Source organism: Zootoca vivipara, chromosome 14, assembly GCF_965207765.1.
Source record: "Zootoca vivipara chromosome 14, rZooViv2.hap1.1, whole genome shotgun sequence".
NCBI classification, from domain to species: Eukaryota; Metazoa; Chordata; class Lepidosauria; order Squamata; family Lacertidae; genus Zootoca; species Zootoca vivipara.
The window spans coordinates 24,631,829-24,653,368 of NC_142597.1; the positions used below are offsets into that span (position 1 = coordinate 24,631,829).

Below are 21,540 nucleotides of genomic sequence, written 5' to 3' on the forward strand. Positions count from 1 at the left end.
TTCATGTGAAACAAGAAACTAACAAGAATTGAAATGACAATACAGTATACAATGGAAAACAAGCAAGGAAATAACAACAAAAGGAAATGGTTGAACGAAGGTCTGGGCCAATCTATATTAGGCGGCATATCTATTCATGGCTCTGCAATTGCACACCTTATCTTCTCAACAACCCTGTGAGGTAGGATAGATGGAAAGGGTTGGTTAGCACCAGCTCTCCATTTACATACTGGCAAATATTGAAAATGGATACATATTATGCACACACATAAGCAACAGTTTGTCCCTTTCTCTCACGGACGGGGCATTATTATGAGATGCCCCTTTCAAATTGCCAGCAAAGTGCCTCTAAGGAAACCATCCTTGTCTTCACTCACCTGGAGCACATGGACCTGTTGGGGAAACACGGCCTGGACTGCTGCAGAAAAATCCTGGTGGGCAAGGCAGGCACCAGCTGGCATCCCGGCCTCCTTTCTGCTCATTCCATGTCCCCACCGGGCAGGGCATTTCCCTGAATTGCTTTGTGCCAGCTGGACAGTAATGCCCTGCAGGACAAGGGCCACCAAAGGGGAGGCCAGCCTTGGAAAAGAGAAAAGTGCAGCTGTAATGTAATGTAGAACATGCATTTCTCAAGATTCATTGAGAAGGACCAGCCATGCCTTAAATTGGGGACAGCCCAACTCTGGAGTCAAAGCCACTACAGTCATACCTCGGTTTAAGTACGCTTTGGTTTGAGTACTCAGCGGACCAGTGGAACAGATTAATCCACTTTCCATTACTTTCAATGGGAAAGTTCGCTTCAGGTTAAGCACGCTTCAGGTTAAGTACAGACTTCCGGAACCAATTGTGTACTTAAACCAAGGTACCACTGTATTGGAAAAGACAGAGAACTGCAATCAAAGCATATGGACTTCTTTTTATGCCTTCCCTAGAAGCAACTGACTGTCAAAGGGCTAGCTGAATTCTCATTGGCTCAGAGGCCTTTATGAAGTCACCAATGAATTCCAGACCTTAATAAAGAACCATGTTATCTTTAACTGCCTTCAGACCGTTTTGTACGTTACATCACATCCCTCAAGTAGTACTGAATAATATGGATCTGTTCTCTTCCAGAGAACGATTTTGAACTATCTTCTGATATTTGCATCTGTGCAACTTCCGATCACAGCTTCGGCATCTCTCTCACCCTGCAGTTGCATTGATCTACCTGCATCTCTCATCCCTTGAGTCTGGGCAGAGGCACATGTATCAGATTGCAATCTTGATAGAAAAATGGGAGATGGGAACCCAGACAGGACACCAGTTCCACACTTACCGGGGAGGCACTACTGGATCCTTGGAGACAGTAATATCCTGGCTGGCAGGGTCCTTCAGGCACTGCCAAGCCAGATTTGCTGCAGTACATGCCTGCTGGACATGGCTTGCAGGTGCCCATTCTGGTGCCACCCAAGATGTTTGAGTAGGTACCCTGAATAAAACAGGCCGGGGGGGGGGAGCCAACACAAAAGAACAATATATATCAAAGGGGAAGTCAAGGCACATGCTCTGCCTGATTTTCTGTCTCCCTGACTTAAAACTATATCAAAGGTTCACCAAAATTTGATCTGCAGTCCAACCCTGTGAACATTTCACTTGTCTTTTTTTTTAAAAAAGGAGACCTCCCCTCCCCATATAAGAAGACCAAAGGTGTTTGAAGCTGCAGGTTTGTTTCCTGAGTATGGAGATGTGGCTTTGTTGTTCTTTGGATCCTGATAGGAGAAAACCATTAGGCTGCTTCAACATCTTCTGCAATTACTGCCTTCTGGTTCTTTGGGACATGAGAATTTTTCCCAACATGGTATGACTAGCTCTGGACTGTACATCAAACTGCAGATGTGTGGACATGATTAAATGTCTCTCTCTCTCTCTCTCTCTCTCTCTCTCTCTCTCTCTCTCTCTCTCTCTCTCTCTCTCTGGCATAAGACAGCACTTCAGGCAAGTTTGTCCTGGATCCTGGTAAGGGTGATCACTAAAACCATGTATTTATTACAGTGACTAACAAAACAGAAATTTTAAATTCTTATAGCAAAGTGATGGTGCTGTTTTCAAGGTGGAAGCTACAGCACTCTGAGGATGGAATGCTCAGATGGCCTTCAAGCTAAGCGATGCTGATACTATTCTCCAGGTGGAGCCATGAGGTGTTCTTGTGTCCTGTGTGTACGTAAGGACAGTTTCTGCATGTACACACTGGAAACATAAACACTATGGCCTCACAGACAGTATCAGCATCATGAGGGCTCATCCACAATTCCACTTTTCATGTGTCTAGAAAGTACAAGTCCCAGTGGTTTTGCCTTTGCTCTGTTGCTTTCTTCCAGGAAATCCACTCTTTAGTGCTAAATCGGAACAAACAGCCATCTGCCGAAAACCCGGTTGCTGTTTGTTCCAAGTCAGTGCTAAACCACAGGTTTCCCAGGGTTTTGGGGGTGTGTGTGTGTGAGACGATAACAGGGCTGTAAAAAGGCCACCTTTGAAACAACAGCTGATGAAGGTGGAAGAATAAACATTTTGCTGTAGGAATTCAATATTGCTGCACTCAGATAACTAGTTGGGGAGAATAGTCTAGCCTAGAGCGTTGCAGTATGTGAGTACTCAGTACAGTCTGAACAGGCACAGCCCAGACACAAGTTGACAATCTCAGTACTAGGAACTGGGCTTTAGACAATGTACACTGCCCAAATAAATTGCCATTTACGATTTAAACAATAGCAACCAGCATCTGGTAAACATATATTTTCTTGTTTCTGCAAATCTGACTTTAGAAGAAACAGATCAGTTGCTTTCCCATGTGTTTCCCTTGAAGCAACATGCCACTCAGACTTTTCTGGGGTCATGCAGTCTCTCGCACAAAAAAAAAAATTATCATGGGATTTGTTTGAGCACAAAAATGTTAACATGTGGGAATGCATGGTGTGACATCATGCAGGTCAGCGTGACATCGTTCAGATGCCAAAAACACAAAACCTTGGTTTATCTCACAAAAGCAGCATAAATATTTGGTCCAGGAATCTGTTGGCATATATGAGTCCTAAAAGCTACTATTTTTGAACATGCCAACTTTAAAACTAAGCCACTGATAATGGCCAGGATTTAAAAGAAGTAAATGTGCACAGAAAAGCCTGAGTAGCTGCGGGTTTTTTTTCTGCTGCAGGTGAAGAGATAAGTTGCTGTCCAATTTCAAAAGCAGCTTGTCCCTTCAACAGTAGGAATTGTTGTGGTATATTTAACAGGGAGCTAAACCCTGGCTATGCATACAGTCATCTTCTTTCCCCGTGACCCTTTTGGAGCTTGCTCTGGCCATAAATTTGCATCTGTGCTTTAGATTCAGAACTGAACTTTGGATTTTGAATATTCTAGCTCTGGAATCAGTGATGAAATTTGTTTGTTTTAATTTTATTGATTTTATAAAATGTGTGTACTGCTTGGCTGTTAAAACAACAACAACAACACACCTCAGAGCGGTTTACAGAAGAAATAAAGTAATAAGTAAAAATAATTAAAAACAGCTATTTAAAACATTAAAAAAAGAATTAAAATTAAAACAATAAGCTAAAAACCAGATTAAATCACATGTCAACATTCTACATGCCTGGAGATGCTTGCCTAAACCGAAACGTTTTTAGCCAAACTGAAAAGAGTAAAGTGAGGGCATCTGCTTGATGTCAATAGGCAGGGAGTTCCGAAGTGCGAGGTCACATAAAAGATCAATTTCTGACAAATGTGTTTTAGGTGGCACCTGTAGCAGTGCCAGTTCCACAGTTAGATATTAGAATGTGTTTCCTGGATTTCCCATGGCTTTTCTAAACTGAGAAATCTGTCACAATTCTAGAAAGTCTTACCGTTGGGCAAGGAACAGGCAGCGTACTCCGAGCTGGGCAGTAATATCCCTTGGGACAAGTCAAGGGCTCCACCAGGCCAGTGTGATTGCAAAACATCCCCGCAGGACATTCTCTGCAAGAAGACTGGGCTAGACTCTAGACAGAGGAGAGATGGAGGGGGGAAATCTGTCAGGCTTCAGATGAAAACAGGGAAGGAAAAATCTATCTATTTCGAACCCTCCCTGTTTCTCGCTGTTTCCAGTCTTAGTATCAGTTTGCTCCATTTCCACACCAGTGTGTGATTTTTATCTTTTAAGAAACTCTGCATAGACTCATAGAATGCATTTAGTTAAAATGGATCCCAAGGATCATCTAGGCCAGCCTGCTGCAATGCATGAATATTTACATGCATTTTCACGCACATAGCTTCTAATGCACATGTATTTTATGCCCAACATATACATTTTTCTCAAGCAACATAATGCCTTTTTGTACATTATTTTCAGAAACATGTTCACTTCTGCATGCACCTTTCTCTGATGTTTGCATTGTTTCACACAGGTGTGTGTTGTTGTTACTTCGCCAGAGAACTGCATTGCAAAATTCAGAGAAGTGCAATTTTTTGCCGGAAAGCTTCCTTCCAGTTTGTGTACTTCTTCAGGAAGCGCAAGTTAAGAAGGTTCTGAATGAATCTGTTCCCCGTCCCTATAGATGAAATCAGAGCAGGAAATCCTAACATGTGCCCCTGCCACTCTGTTCCAAGGCTCAGCAATTCTCTAGTGGGGGTGGAAGAGATTAAGCTCCTCTGTTGTGTCTCTCTCGTGTGGACTGATTTGGCTCACAGCCAACTAACCCATCAGCAGCTACTGCAGAGTTACTAGGAAAATCAGGGAGACATTAAGGAGCGTGAAGTGGCTATGAATGAACAGATTACACACAAGGGGGGGGGGACAGGGATGTTGTCAAGCAATTACAGTTTTTTTAAAAACAGATTAATCATCTGCCTTTTAAGCAATTAATCACTCAATTAATTGATGATAAATACATTAGAACATCCTAATGTAGGTGCCTTTTTGAGACACTGAAGCATGGGCAGATTTACAACTTCATAATCAAAATATACCATTCTCTGTTAGAGCTTGTAAACTAGGCTGGAAAGCAGTGGACCACCAGAAAAGCTTTGGTGAGCCGGATAAAACCCGCAGGCCTACAGTTCACCAACCTGGCATTAGGCCAATCTTACTGGGCTGTTTTTCCATTCCTTATTCAAGCAACACAGCGGAATTGCCTTAGAAACAAGCATGCTCTAAATCTGCTTACTGCTGATTAAAATTTGCCTCCAACTATTAATCAAAGAAGCGGCAAAGACAAATCTGAAGTTTTTCCGATCCTGGCTCTTCATCTGTTTTGTTTGACACAGCAGGAATGCAGACCTATCTGGCTGATGCTAGGGGTTAAGGAGAATGGGGATGGGGTGTCATTTAAATTCTACTCAATATTGATCCAAAGAAGATTCCAATGTATAGTTAGCAGAGTGACACATTGCAGGATCCCCCCAAAATAGACCAGAGGCAATTATATTTCATCCAGCAGAGCTTTAATGCTACTGAGGGCAAATAAGCATAATGGTCACATATCCAATGCATTCGGGTTTGGCACTGTCCATAAAAAATCCAGTTGCAGCAGACATACTTAAACTTACAATAACTCATAAGAAGTCTAAAACCTAAAACTTTAACACTAAGCATACAAAACACCACACCAGACGGAAAAGAGATAGAAAGAGAAAGTGAGTGAAACCCAGGCTCCTTCTGACCTATTATTATTTCATTTTATATTATTGCCAGCTGATGAAGAATTATCACTGAAACAGTTAATTATCCTGGAAGAACTGTTCTGTCTGCTGCTGTGCTCAGAGCACCCTTTTGCGACGTTTGGAGCACCCATCACCTCATGTTCGTAGGATATTGACTGTGGAAAGGCATTCTGCCTCCATTTCAGTGATCTTTGACAGTGACTTACCACTCCTACCATTCCTGTTCATGGAACATTTATTTGATTCTTATTAATTTGTGGCTCCGTGCACATATTATATGTCTTCTGTTTATGAATTTTGAAACAGTATAATGTTATAACAAGACAGGAGTGCCTGGTGTGCTATGGTCCATGGGGTCACGAAGAGTCGGACATGACTAAACGACTAAACAACAACAACAATGTTATAAAAAGATTGTCAGTATATTATCAACCAACGTGTTGCTTGTTGTTCAGTGTTCTGTTTTGCAACACAGGGGATTTTCTTTGTTGTCTATTATTATAGTCGGCATGACCTTGACTGAAAGAGGTAAGAGAAGCAGTTTAAAGCAGCTTCTCTGAAGGAATAACCCAAACATCATGAACCTTCTACTTGCTTCTTTCACACAGAGCAGCTTTCAGAACCCTCTTGAACGAAGTAAAATAGGAAAGATCTTTACACATCAGAGCAATACTTTCGGTACTAAGAAATGCAAAATGACAGGGGGAAGGATATCTAGTCTACCTGCCTTCTGTGCCAAAGGGAAGAGTCGTGTCCATTTTTCTGCCCTCGGTTGTCTCTGGCCCTACCAACCACTTGCATGTGGCCCCCAGGCTGAGAAAATTCTCCCACCCCATTTTATAAAGTGACCAGCTGGGATTTTGTATTGAGGAATATGGATGGTGCGTGACTGTGTGTATTACTGGTTGAACGGCACAATGTTATTCTAACAATTTCTTATCTGCGTATTACTATATTGTATAGCATTTCAGTTTTGCGCACATGGCTTGGGGGTTCTCTTGAATATAGAGCGATCAAGACACTTCCTAAACACATTCATCCAAAAACAGCTGCAGTATCTGTAGGTCAGGCTCTGCTTACCGGCTGAAAATTGCCAGGAGGGCAGGTCTCTGGCTGGATAGCACCTTCCAGGGTGTAGTGACCTTCCTTTGCCATCATCTGAGTGGCTGTTTTAGCAGCACCAGGGCAGAAGTAGCCGGGTTTACAAGGCCCCGTTGGAGCTTGAGGGTTTGTTCCATCACAGTAAAGCCTAGGATTAGAGGAGAAAATGTAGCTTACATGAGATAATCTTCTGAGATCCTTCCCTGGGTAAGCTCTCAAGATTTGACATGGGTTGGTGAAGAGGAAGGGAGCCTTTTGGTGGTGCCATCCTGTGTATAGATATCTCACCCCAGGGAAATTCACCTGGAATTTTTTGTTGTTGTTATCCTTTTGGCACCAGGTGAATGATTTTTCTTTTTATTCTCGCAGGCCTTTAAAAGGGCTTTACGGTCCTGAGCTTGAACTGGTTTCAGCTTCTGCTCTTAATTGCCAGTTTTTATAGAGGCGGTTACTTTATTCCATTGATTTTTATTGCTTTTAGACTCTTTGTAAACTGCCCTGGGAACCATGTGAGCTGAAGAGTTGTCTAGGAATCCCCCCAAATGAGCAAGCAAGTAAATCCATAGATATGGCAAATCCGCACGCCCAAAATTGTGCTTATCTTAGAAATTGATTAATTGGAATTCCGTATTATCATATATCAGCCTTCAGGACCATGGATTTCCATGGTAAAGGAGGATGAACAGACACAATTCAGATGCCTTTAAAAAAAGACCCAGCACATTCATGGAGGATGGCTAGTCAACAGCAAGGTCACATTCACGCCATACATTTAAAACACTATGATGTCACTTTAATCAGTCATGGCTTCTCCCAAAGAACTCTGGGAGCTGAAGTTTCTTGAGGGTGCTGTGAGTTGTTAGGAGACCCCTGTTCCCTTCCACTTAATGGAGGCAATGTAATTGAGTATTGGGGAAGTAGGACACACCCATAAGGAATGTATATCACTTAAAAGGCCTCATTTGTGAACTTTCCAGGGCCTTCTGGCTGGTGGTTGTTTGAAGGATCACACACACACACACCGATCCTAGAGCCTTCCTGATGAACAAAGGAGCTTTGGATCCAGAATATCCAAGACCATCTCCACCCCCCCCCCAAGAGTGTGCTATTTTGGAGCCTAACATGGGCCGCCAATGGTAATATGGCCAACAGTTGATCTATGCCTGTTGAGCTTCTTGCAGGCATAGCTGGGAGCTCCATAGTGGATGCAGCGCTCCTGAGGATGAAGATCCCCTCCTCCATCATTGTCCTTGCTATTTCCATTGCTGTTTATTAGATTTCCTACCTGCCCATCACCATGAGGTCCCAGGAGGAGCTAAAACAACTTAAAAAAAGACAATATTAAAAGTTTAAAGAGTGGGGTTTGGGGGGGTTAAAAAGAAAATGAGGTGTTCATTCTCATATATTGGTACCATGGACAGGGAAAAAGAAAGAGGTGGTGGTACTCTAATGCCAGTGAGTACCATCACAAGAAATGCACCAAGTTTAAAACAAAATGCAGTCGAGATAATAAAGTGGGTCCTAAAATATCTCTCTCAGGTGCCAAAGGCCAAGGTAAAGAGGAGAATCTTTAGAATTGGCAGAGATCCACCTGAACTCAGGCCTAATTCCCTCTGGGCCAGTCGATCTTGATTGTTAAAGTATTTATGTAGTATATATCCACAAGCCATTATGTCCTGCATATCACCTGGGCTTCAACCTGGCCCAGAGGTCTCTAGCCATTGCAGGTCACAGTACTATTATTGTGCAGCTGAGCGACATTCACCTATAGGATGAAGAACTCACCCAGGTGGACAATCCAAACACTGATTCGGGTGCTTCAACCCACTTGTGTTGCTGTAGGTTCCTGGAGGGCAGAGAGTGGCGATGGATGATCCAGGCAGGCAGTAGGCCCCAGGTGGGCAGATATTCCCCGTGACTCCATCTGTGGGCTGCTGGATTTGGGGAATGAAAGAAACAAGACTGCTCTTGACTGGATCACTGGGGGAGCTAATGAACAGCCCAAAGGTTCTGTCCTGAGACTTGTATTATCATTATCAATTTGTAATGGCATAATGACAGAATAACTTCAAAGCAGGTCGCAAAGTATAAAAAGCACACTGTAAAGCAAACTGCTAAAAAGCTGAAATTCCTGCTTAATTAAATGTGATCAGATTGGCTGTTCCACCAGATAGCTCTGGTTAATCTTCAGTTATGAAGTATTAATTGGTTCCTGCATTCAGGGTCCAACAATTGAGAGGTTGCTTTGAGTCCACATGGAGTGGGAAGGTTGGGCAAAGCCCCTTTCCATACTGTAAATCAGGACTAGGGAATCTTGGTCTCTACAGGGGCAGCATTCCTTTGTGGGCAAACCAACCAAGGGCCACATGGCAATAGCTGGTGGAGCCAAAGGCTGTATTTTCTGCTTTTTATATTGTAATTGTATGTTGTGAACTGCCCTGAGACCTATGGGGTCTCAGGTATAGGGTGGTATACAAATTTAATAAATAATGATAACAACAATACTCCCCACTCACATGAAAACAGCAGCATTCCTTGGAAAGGCCAAAGAGGGAGACTTACCTCTGAAAAGACAGAAACATCCACACAAGAGATTTACTTACTGGTGACACCGCCCTACTCCAGCAGTAGAAACCAGCCTCACAACGACCGCTTGGGGTTGGCAGTCCAGGAGCACCGCAGTAAAAACCTGCTCTACACGGGCTGCAGTCTTGCAGGCCTGCCAACCCCTTCCTGTTGCCATAGGTGCCCACCGGACAAGGCTCAGGCTGGGATTGGCCACCCACGCAGAAAGACCCCTAGAAAACAAAGCCATCATCTTATGGCCATTGGTCCCAAGATGCTATACTAATGGTGAACTCATTCTCCAAGTCTCAATCCCTTCTGCAGCCAGAAATGAGGGGAGGTATCAGAAGGCTTGAGACAACCCCATAAGAAGAAGAGGGATGAGGATGAGGAGGAGGAGGAGGAGGAGGAGGAGGAGGAGGAGGTTAAGAAAAATCCCATAAGCATGGAAAAATCTCCAGAATGACTTAATGAGGACAGAGCATGCTCAATGGGGCATGGGATGCTGGCTGACTGTTGGACGAGAAGGGGGAAAACAGGAACTGGAGTGGTGGTGGGGAATGGAATGGAGTATCTGGGGAGAGGGCATGGCTGGTTAGCTGGAACCCTGTGCAACATTCTGATGCAGGTACCACCACCCCCATTCCACACTTCCCCAGCAACTTACCAATGGGCACACTTTGGGTTGGGTCACAGCAACAGAGTCACAGTAGAATCCAGCTGGGCACGGTTTGCATACATCTCCTCCCCCCACAGTGGAATTATCCCAGTAGAAGCCTGGCAGGCATGGGAAAGAGAAGGGGAACCCAGTTCCTAGAGGACAGGCGTATCCAGGGGGACAATTCCCAGTCTAAGAAAGGAAACGCATACGGAGAGTCACACACAAGGGGGCTGTTAATTGGGTGAAGTTCTCATGGTAAGGATGAGAGAATCCAGCCTGACAACACAATTAGTGAGGCAATTATACAATCAGGAAATAGAAGGGGGGGTGTTGCATAAGAATTCAAGGGGGACTGGGAGGGTGCATGCTTAAGGAGAAGACAGGGCGTGAGTACTCACAGGCTGGGATATTCCTTGGGGTTCTCTCCCTCCCCTGTAGCAGTACTTGCCCTTGGGGCACAGCAAGCACTGGTCAGCTCTGCCCAGTCCCCTTTGGCCACTGTATGTCCCATTAGGGCACGGCCTGGCAGGTCGATGCTGGAGACAACAAAAGGAATGAAGCTGATTCTTGAAGAAAACAACAGCCATAACACACCTGATGCAGTACTTTAGAGTGTTCAGGCTCAATAAGCTCAATTCTAATTGTGCAGCTTCCTCTTCCATGACAGCTGTCCTATTAACATAGCAAAGGTAAGAAAAGTGTGTAATTACGAGAGGTGCCTAGGCTGAATAATGTGGCAAATCAGGGTTATTTGGAGGTCTTTTCTCCTCCCAAGTTGATGCATGAGGTCAATAATCCCCACAGGGATCAGTGTCCCTGCAAAGCCATAGAGTGCCTTGTTGCTGGTTTTCTGTACCTTTTTATGTGTGTGCAGAATAGCTGTGCATTTTTATATCACACTATTTCTCCATGGGCTATGCAAGAAGTGAGGCTGTCCAAAACATTGCCTGCTTGTTTGTTTAGCACAGCAGTGGAAGATTGGTTTTCTTAACATAAAAAAGTTAAAAGTTTTATTTAAGTGTTGTTGTTTTTAATTAAAAAAACACCCTACATTGTTCTGCTTTAACAAAAAGGACCCCACAGCTCTTTAGGCAGTGTTCTAGACAGTGTCCTCTTGTGCAATTTATATCAGAGGCATATGGCTTACCGGTATTGGGGATCTCAGACCTATTGCAATGCATCAGAAATTAGGGTCAGTGTGAAACTGCAAAGAGATCATAGAGGAAAGCAAATTTCTTTTTATTTCCATCTATTTGTCTACAATCTGATAATCTTAATCCACTCTGGAGGGGCTCCCATGTCTGTAAATTTCATCCACTTTGGCCAAAAAGTTAAACAGTTATAGCAATTTCTTGATTTCTCTATCATAGTGAACGGGGAGATACAGAGCATCTCAAGAGCCTAACTATACACTGAATGGGAGATTGCACGGTGTGACGCAGAAAGAAAGTGGAATTTTTAAGAAGTGTTAGGGCACCTTCACGGGTGCCCTAACACATGCAGGCATCAGGTTGGCAAATCCTGCTCTAGACCCGTAGGCATTAAGCTCTCTGTAGCAATTTCATTCCATGGGATCCCAGCAGAGAGAATCATAGGCAAAGGGGGCAACAGTAAGTAAAGATGATCAAAACAAAGTACTTACAACATCACCCTGTGGGCAATAGTAACCTCTTGGACAGGCATGGCCACTAGCATTTGGAGCAGCTGTCAATCCTTCAGGGCAAAGCAGACCTGCTGGGCAGACCATCATAAGGAGCATAACCTCCCTGCTGGTGTTGATGTGTGCACAGTAATGCCCAACGAGGCAGGGTGAGCAAGAAGTAGATCCAGCGTCCTGCACAACAGGAGGAGGGGATTATCATTGTAGCATCATTTTAAGCTCAGAGCTGGACTAATGTTGACCTACCTTTCAGGGTTGTTGGAAGGATTCCCTAGGGTATGTACAAGGAAGCCAAATGAGAGGCAAAGGTACTAGGACAATAGGATAGTCTGTTGAAATGTGACCCGATTCACTCGCCGAGGATGGCATCAGATAGGGCCAGTGCCAGCAATCAAATTCACATTATGTGGTGTTAGTTAGACCCAGAAGTGCCATAAGGGCAGGACTTTAGGGCTGATGTCAAGGCCCTACTAGGCAGAATGAGCAGGAGGATCAAGGACAAGAGCCCACTTCATCAGATGTGTTCAATGAAGCAGACTTTGGTCCACAAAAACTTATGCTACAATAAATGCGTGGCTCTTTAAGGTGCCACAAAACTCTTCACTGTTTCGGCTGTGACAGACCAGCAAGGTTGCTCCCTACAGTGAGAAACAGAGCCTTTCCTTTGGGCAGCCTTTCAGAATTGGTGGGGAATCATGTCCCTCACCCTACCTTGCTGAGTGTTTTTGCACTTAGGTCAGGCTTGTGGACTTTCCATAGTCATCTAGCTGACCACTGTGAGATCTGGATGCTGCCCTAGATGGGCCTTTGACCTGATTCAGTAGAGCTCTTCTGATATTCCGATATGGAATGTGGTGCAAATGACAACTGGTACCATTGCCCTAAGTTCAGTCTCCTAGCAGCTCCTGCAAAATGAAGCAGGGAGAAGTTGCAAATGAGCAGATCAATGTTTCTTCCTGAATCTCCCTTGCTTGGATTTCAAGGCCATTATTTCTGCTTGCTCTGTAGCCTCTGCAGTACGCTCCCTTAAGCCTGCCTCCAATTGCTTGCCGACCTGCCCCTCTATTTTAAAGCAGGTCTAGCCTTGTTTTTGCCCTAGAAATAATCCCTGTGAGTCTTACTTACTCAGCTTACAGCCCAGGTAAAAAGACAAAACAGGTGAGACAATCTATGCCTGTCTATCACAGGGCTCTAAATCATCATTCATTCCATATCTCTGATCACAAAAAATGGTTCTTCTAAAATGATAAATTGCCAACATTCTGAAGCTGCAGAAAAGTAGCCTGGATGGGAACAATACATGCATTTAACAGAGAGTGAAAGTGTTTTGTTTTCGTTCTCCATCAGTATGGAAATGTTTCTCATCACAATTTAGCCACAGAGTTTGTCATTTGCTTGTCAGAAGACCCATGCTGCTCATCTCCAACTTTAACATTCCTTTTCTTTTCTTTCCTCTTTTTTTTTTAACCTTTGATGGCAAAATGAGCTTTCAATTGAATTGTAATTTCTACCCTCCCCAGGAGCCAATCAGGAATAGTAAAACATGCTCCCTTCTTTTCTGGAGTTTTAGCCATCCTGACAATGAGGAGGAGAAAATAGTCCAAATGACACATTTCTTCAAAATGGCAAGTGGCCAGCTGGGTAGCCACCAGACCCTATTCAAAATCACAGCAATTTCTATGTCTACTGTAATGTATCTTAAAAAAAACCCCACAACCCTCCTATGATTTGCATTAATGATCATGGATGGGTTACTAGATCACTGTAGAGTTAGTTCTATGCTGTGGGTGGGGTTGCTTGCTAAAACACAGCCTTCAAGACCATTGTCTCCCCAGGTGCAAAAATGGACCCAGAGATGGTCACTTTTCATCTGTTAACATGAAACAGTAAAAAGGTAAAGGGGCCCCTGACCATCAGGTCCAGTCGTGTCCGACTCTGGGGTTGCGGCGCTCATCTCGCTCTATAGGCCGAGGGAGCCGGCGTTTGTCCGCAGACAGCTTCCGGGTCATGTGGCCAGCATGACAAAGCTGCTTCTGGCGAACCAGAGCAGCGCACGGAAACGCCGTTTACCTTCCCGCCGGAGCGGTACCTATTTATCTACTTGCACTTTGATGTCCTTTCGAACTGCTAGGTGGGCAGGAGCTGGGACCGAGCAACGGGAGCTCACCCCATTGCAGGGATTCAAACTGCCGACCTTCTGATCAGCAAGCCCTAGACTCTGTGGTTTAACCACAGCGCCACCTGGGTCCCCAACATGAAACCGTAGTACCAGTCTAAACAAAGGCCACCTGGTTTAGCCTGGCTGCAGTTAGTCAACTGTAAAAATTGATAAGCATTTTAATGCAAATTTATCCTAATATTATTGTATGCAATTTTATTTAATATACATTGTTTTGCAAAGCAATTTCCCTTAATATAATTCATTTTTGCATCTTATTTTTACCAGTACATGCATTTTTATGCAATCTTTTACCCCAGCACATGTATTTTTCTACCCATTACTCAGCAGGAGAAAATGCATTGCAAAATTCAGAGAATTTCAACTCTTGAAGGATGGTTGTGTTTCAGTTTGCCTATTGTTTCAGGAGGTGCAGTTTAGGTAGGTTCGAACGGAACCAAATTTCTCCTCCATACCTGTCAGGGAGTTGCTGCAGCTACTCCCGAGTAAAGACGCTCCAATCCGTTGTGTCTTTAAAGGTTTTATTGTGCGTACTATTTACAGTGCAGAGGTAGCAGAAAACATGACCTCCTAGTCACTCTCAGAACCCGGCAATGGTGCCCGTCTGCTTCGAGGCCAACATAATAACCTGGGCACCCCGAAACACCGCCCCTTCGCCCTGCGTTAGGGTGTACGCCTCAATTTGGGCACCGGAAGGAGTGGTTCCCCTTCTTCCCCTAGCCGGTTGGGGCAGTGCCTGGGCTCTGACGTCTCCCTGAGCCATCCCTCCTCCACTTGTTGGTCAGTGGTGCAGGGGCTCTGATGCCTCGCTGAGCCCTTCCTCCACCGTCTGTTCCCCAGAGTGTTGCCAGGGCTCTGATGCCTCGCTGAGCCTTCCCTCCTCCATTCTGCTTCCCCCTGACCCGCTGCTAGTGCTGTTGCTGGGCGAAGTGCTGGTCAGGATGATGGGGGGGGAAGCTCCCTGTAGGGAGTCCCCCTGACAATACCTATAAAGCCATTCCCACTGCCTAAGAAATCTGATGGTACTTACTGAAAATTGGCCAGCTCCACATGCATACGGAGTTATGGTGCCCAATTCAGGGCAGTGATACCCTCCAGGGCAGGATATGCAGTCACTAGTTGATTTTGCTCCTTGTTCTGAATGGTAAGTCCCCCTACATAAGGAAACAGGAGAAGAGGGAAGACAGTTACCATTAAGATCAGCCAGGGAAGGGGAGATTAATCAGTGCTGCCATCTGGTGGCGAAAAGGGACCCTCTGCTTTGTGGTGTGGGCTTCCTGCTCTCCCTTTCCACTGCCTCCAACTGGGGCTGCCTCATTTCCTTTATTTGCACCACAATGAGATCTGCAATTATTGTGCTTTGAAAAATGGTCCAGAGTTCACAGGAGGGCATGGGGCGCGGAAATGCTTCTGGGTTTAATAAGTTTGTAATATAAAGCAACTGCCTAAAACTAGGTGTCTTTTTATTTTTTTAGAAAAAGACATAGATGAACAGTTTTTGCACTAGGAAGCTCCTGTGTCATTGACTCATTGTTGTAGCTTACCTAGCATTATGATTAATCTATTGTGATTCATGTTACAGTATCAAAGTATTGCCCAGTATGGGTCGTATCCAATGGTAGTCATGTTCAGAGTAGACCCACTGAAATTATTGAACACAACTATCTTGGATCTTTTAATTCCAATGGGTCTACTCTGAGTAGCAAGTAATTGGCTTTGTTCTTCTTCCTTTACTTACGGTGGGCAGAGCACTGGTTTGGCAGTTCCTTCCGGGCAGTAAGCTCCCCTGGGGCAAGCGACACAGTCATCCATCTTACCATTCCCAAGCCTGGTGCTGAAGGTCCCATCTGGGCAAGGGAACTGAGTGCTTGTCTGAGTACCTTTCCCAAAGAGAAAGAGGGAACAGGGCAAAGCAAATGAGAGCTATCTTGAATGAAGTACAGTGGTACCTCACGTTACAAACGCTTCAGGTTACAAACTCCGCTAACCCAGAAATAGTACCTCAGGTTAAGAACTTTGCTTCAGGATGAGAACAGAAATCGTGCTCCGGTGGCGCAGCGGCAGCGGGAGGCTCCATTAGCTAAAGTGGTGCTTCAGGTTAAGAACAGTTTCAGGTTAAGAACAGACCTCCAGAATGAATTTAGTTCTTAACCAGAGGTACCACTGTAAACTAAAAAGTTAGTTCATTGGCAGAAACAGATTATTGTCATCAGTGATATTTCTATCCTGCTTTTCTCCAATGGGGTTCCTGGTGAACTCTCATCTAGGCACTGACCAGATACAGGCCTACTTTGCAAGGTTGTCACACCATGTGTTCTCAGACCATGCTCATGAATCAAGCTTTGTTTGCTAAGATAGTCAGTCCAAGTGGGGGCTGCAACAAAAAGTATAGGCTGATCCTGTTCAGGGTTCCATCCAGCCATCCAGCCAGACCTTTCCCTTTCTCAGGATACTGTATTCCACCACCCTATTTTGCTCACCAAAAGACACAGAGACACTGTAGTCACTGGGCTGTTTTGATTCCCCCCCCAACACTCTCCAATTGTCTTTTTCCTCCCAAAGTGCTTTGAAGCATCCTTCTGCTTCAACCCTTGTGTACAGAAGGGTTATTTTGTTATTTTGATAACATAAAGCACCAGAACTTGCTAAATTTGCTATTAGTTGGTGGGGTGGCGCTATTAGTTGGTGGGGTGGACCCAGGTGGCACTGTGGTTAAACCACTGAGCCTAGGGCTTGCTGATCAGAAGGTCGGTGGTTTGAATCCCTGTGACAGGGTGAGCTCCCATTGCTTGGTCCCAGCTCCTGCCAACCTAGCAGTTCGAAAGCACGTCAAAATGCAAGTAGATAAATAGGAACCGCTACAGCGGGAAGGTAAACGGCGTTTCCATGTGCTGCTCTGGTTTGCCAGAAGCGGCTTTGTCATGCTGGCCACATGACCTGGAAGCTATACGCCGTCTCCCTCGGCCAATAATGCGAGATGAGTGCGCAACCCCAGAGTCGGTCACGACTGGACCTAATGGTCAGGGGTCCCTTTACCTTTACTGGTGGGGTAACTGAGAGATACATCCTCAAAGGAGAAGAGTAATGACTCAACCAAAGTAGGAAACCCCAGGCTTAAATCTCGTACCGGTAATTGATCAGTCTTGGGGAGGGGAACTGTGAAAGCCCCCATCCCAGCTGAGATCCTAAGGGAGCAGCTGACCCTTAGACAAGGCAACTCTGAGACAGACGCATCAAAAGTCTGTTCAGAGCTAGGCATACTCTCACACCGGGAAAGGAAAGGGCTATTGATGATTACAAGTCATGATGGCTGTGCTTTGCCTTCATGGTCAGAAGCAGCAATGCTTCTTTTTATGAGTTGCTTGAAACTGCAGGGGGGATGCTCTTGTGCTTGGGTCCTGCTTGTGGGTCTCCCATAGGCATCTGGTTGGCCACTGTGAGAACAGGATACAGGAATGAAATGGGTCATTGGTCCCATCCAGCAGGGCTGTTCTTACAGTCTTATCAAGAGCATTCCTAAGTTTAAGGCTGCCCAAAACTGCAGCATGCCATATTGGCCATGTGTCTTACTCATTTCCAATTATGGCTGTACTTGAGAGTCAAGACATTCAGCTAGGCACAACATAGGTCTGGCACAGCAAGACAGCTCCTTTGTGTCCTTATGGGTGACTTAACTAAAGCGTTGGCAGCAAGCTAGAGCAGTGGAAGGCATTTGGAATGGCAAAGACTCATGTCATATCCCCAGTTTTCATATCCATGTGTATTTGAGATGCCGGGTGGGTGAAAAGATAGGCTCAACCCTCTTGAGTGTGTGCCTTGATGCTTCTCTTCGACCTGTGCCCTCTTAGAGGCCCTGATCCTGCCAAGCCCCGCATTGGTCCTAATTTACTGAGAAACACACATTCTCCACAAAAGAGGCACTGGAAAAACATCAGTCATGACCAAGGATAGCAACCTGGTCAATTTCTCCTTACCTTCTGGGCAGAAGTGACCGGCACTGCAGCTTCCAGAAGGTCTATGAGCCCCTGCCATGCAGTACCATCCTGCTGGGCATGGAGCACACTCCTCTTCGGCAGCTAACCCAGTCTTGTTGCTCCATGTGCCAGGGGCACATTTGTACTGTGTTGGGTGCTTGGTTCCTGGTGGACAATAGTGACCAGCTGGGCAGGGGACAGGGGGCTTCTGCTTCCCTCCTGAGCCTGCAGAAAGACAGGTGGGCCGTCAGCAGTGAAACTCAGCATGGCACATGTAATCAAGGTCAGCTGCCCTGGTCGGAAGGGCAGAACTGCAGCTAAAGTCTGAGTGGGGAGCTGATATGGGAGAAAGGAATAGCTAGCTCTTGAAACAAGTCAGGGACAGGAAGCATCTTCAGCCTGAGGGCTGCATTCCCTTCTTGGAACTGTTCTCAGGGCCACACACCAGTGGGTGGTGGTGGTGGAGCAATGAATGTAGAAGGATCAATGAATATAAATCTTGCCTTTCTAAAGTAGGCTAGTTCCTATGCACACTCCCCTCTCTATCCTCCATCCAGGATAGCTCCATTGGTTGCAGCATGGTGCTGATAACACCAAGGTTGCAGGTTTGATCCCCATATGGGACAACTGCATATTCCTGCATTGCAGGAAGTTGGACTAGATGATACTTGGGGTTGCTTCATAGGATTCTATGAAAGCATGTGGCATTATTAGAATCATAGAATCATAGAGTTGGAAGAGACCACAAGGGTCATCCAGTCCAACTCCCTGCCAAGCAGGAAACACCATCAAAGCATTCCTGACAGATGGCTGTCAAACCTCCGCTTAAAGACCTCCAAAGAAGGAGACTCCACCACACTCCTTGGCAGCAAATTCCACTGTCGAACAGCTCTTACTGTCAGGAAGTTCTTCCTAATGTTTAGGTGGAATCTTTTTTCTTGAAGCTTGAATCCATTGCTCCGTGTCCGCTTCTCTGGAGCAGCAGAAAACAACCTTTCACCCTCTTCCATATGACATCCTTTTATATATTTGAACATAGCTATCATATCACCCCTTAATCTTCTCTTCTCCAGGCTAAACATACCCAGCTCCCTAAGCTGTTCCTCATAAGGCATTGTTTCCAGGCCTTTGACCATTTTGGTTGCCCTCTTCTGGACACAATCCAGCTTGTCAGTATCCTTCTTGAACTGTGGTGCCCAGAACTGGACACAGTACTCCAGGTGAGGTCTAACCAGAGCAGAATACAGTGGTACTATTACTTCCCTTGATCTAGATCCTACACTCCTATTGATGCAGCCCACAATTGCATTGGTTTTTTTAGCTGCTGCATCACACTGTTGACTCATGTCAAGTTTGTGGTCTACCAAGACTCCTAGATCCTTTTCACATGTACTGCTCTCAAGCCAGGTGTCACCCATCCTTTATTTGTGTCTTTCTTTCTTTCTTTTTTGCCCAAGTGTAGTACTTTACATTTCTCCCTTTTAAAATTAATCTTGTTTGCTTTGGCCCAGTTGTCTAATCTGTTAAGGTCATTTTGAAGTGTGATCCTGTCCTCTGTGGTATTAGCCACCGCTCCCAATTTGGTGTTGTCTGCAAACTTGCTCAGGATACCCTCAAGCCCATCATCCAAGTCATTGATAAAGATGTTGAATAAGACTGGGCCCAAGACAGAACCCTGTGGCACCCCACTAGTCACTTCTCTCCAGGATGAGGAGGAGCCATTGATGAGCACCCTTTGGGTTCGGTCAGCCAGCCAGTTACAAATCCACTTAATGGTAGCCTGCATTTTACCAGCTTATTTACAAGAATATCATGGGGCACCTTGTCAAAGGCCTTGCTGAAATCAAGATAGGCTATATCCACAGCATTCCCTTCATCTTCCAGGCTTGTAATTTTGTCAAAAAATGAGATCAGATTAGTCTGACATGACCTATTTTTCAGAAACCCATGCTGACTTTTAGTGATCACAGCGTTCCTTTCTAGGTGCTCACAGACCGTTTGCTTAAATATCTGCTCTAGAATCTTTCCTGGTATTGATGTCAGGCTGACTGGGCGGCAATTGTTTGGGTCCTCTCTTTCCCCCTTTTTGAAAATAGGGACAACATTTGCCTTCCTCCAGTCTGCTGGAACTTCACCTGTTCTCCAGGAAATCTCAAATATTACTGCATCAATTAGCATTGAAGGAGGCATTTTACCCCAGGAAAAACACTCTAGGAGGGTAACACACAGACCAAGGAGGGAGGGCATGCTGGGGAGGCGGTGTGTCTAGGGAGAGTCCCAAGGACCAGGTAAAGGCTTTGACTCCAGGTCATGAGATTCTTCACCCCTGAAACCAGGCCAAAGAGCAATCATCTTTGCAGTTCCCTCAAACGGAGCTGCTACCCACAAGTCTTTGTTAGAGAATAAGGAAGTCATGGCAGCTGCAAAGAGAAGTGTACAGAATATCTGGCAAGTAGGCAGAAAAAAAAGCCGACCTCATCTCTTCCTCAAGTCACTAGTCCCTGCCAATGTTACGTCCCACTAGCTAAGAGCCGCTTCTCAAATGGCAGGTCTGATGCTCAGCTTATCCAAGTACAGAATGGCATACCTCTCGTGCAGACAAATCGCTCTGGACAGGTTTCACACTGGGATTTATCAAAGAGGTCAGAGCGGTTGCTGAATGTTCCTGGCGGACAAGCGTTGCTGGGAGCATGAGGGCTAGAGGAACCAACCGGGCAGATGTATCTGACGGCATAAAATATACTCAAGTCATAATCAGATAGAAAGAAGAGTGAGGATTCAAAGCTCCCAGACTACTGTGTTTTGCCACTAGGAATCAGCTTCTCAGCTGCCATGGCCTCTGCTCTTGTTGTGTGGAATAATGGGGTTGCTGTAGTCAACACTGTGTGACATCACTAGTGAGGAGTGACACACCTCCCATTCCCTGCCTGTCCTTACCCGTTTGTGACCAAATAAATATATTTATTGCATCACTGTACCACTCACCACTGAACAGTATACAATTATTATTATTATTATTATTATTATTATTATTATTATTATTATTATTAACCACAATCCAACCTTGTAAAAATGGGCTTTTTTCAGCTAGAACTCACCAGAACTCAGTTCTGGCACCTCTCAAATGGGCATCACTGTCATTATAAAAGAACAAGGGAGGTGTTCACCGGCACCTCTTTTTCTAGAAAAACAGCACTGAGTATGACCAATGGTCAGAGGCAGTGTCCCCCCCCCAAAAAAACCCAAAATATTTAGGGGTACTCTCATTTTGACTCAAGAAAATTACCGTTTTATAGTTCAAATTGGGAAAAATAAATACAGTAAATGGACAAAAGTACAAAGATTCACAAAATGTTTAGGGCAGGGTTCCCAAACTAAGGCCCGGGGGCTGGATGTGGCCCAATCGCCTTCTAAATCTGGCCTGCGGACGGTCTGGGAATCATCATGTTTTTACATGAGTAGAATGTGTCCTTTTATTTAGAATGCATCTCTGGGTTATTTGTGGGGCATAGGAATTTGTTCATTCCCCCCCCAAAAAAATATAGTCCAGCCCCCCCACAAGGTCTGAGGGACAGTGGACCGGCCCCCTGCTGAAAAAGTTTGCTGACCCCTGGTATAGGGGTATGCATAACCCTGCATCCCCCCAGAAAAAAGCACTGGTCAGAGGTAATGGGGAGAGGTGTCTGAAACATCTGGAGGGCATCAGATCATGAAAGGCTGACCTGGG

At 45.1% G+C, this 21,540-nt stretch overlaps 1 protein-coding gene across 1 annotated transcript in view; it reads right to left on the minus strand.

Annotated features, from left to right (window-relative positions):
• LOC118097274 (uncharacterized) overlaps positions 1–21,540 on the minus strand; it is a 148,925-nt gene that overhangs the window by 93,403 nt on the left and 33,982 nt on the right. Inside the window, exons 8-20 of the mRNA XM_088658187.1 lie at positions 20,401–20,537; positions 17,814–18,038; positions 15,578–15,719; positions 14,870–14,993; positions 11,643–11,834; positions 10,399–10,536; positions 10,007–10,189; positions 9,378–9,572; positions 8,560–8,708; positions 6,754–6,922; positions 3,879–4,013; positions 1,316–1,468; positions 378–579 (exon numbers count right to left, since the gene is read on the minus strand). Of these exons, the coding sequence (XP_088514313.1) occupies positions 378–579; positions 1,316–1,468; positions 3,879–4,013; positions 6,754–6,922; positions 8,560–8,708; positions 9,378–9,572; positions 10,007–10,189; positions 10,399–10,536; positions 11,643–11,834; positions 14,870–14,993; positions 15,578–15,719; positions 17,814–18,038; positions 20,401–20,537 (2,144 nt within the window). The remainder of the gene's footprint in view (positions 1–377; positions 580–1,315; positions 1,469–3,878; positions 4,014–6,753; positions 6,923–8,559; positions 8,709–9,377; positions 9,573–10,006; positions 10,190–10,398; positions 10,537–11,642; positions 11,835–14,869; positions 14,994–15,577; positions 15,720–17,813; positions 18,039–20,400; positions 20,538–21,540) is intronic.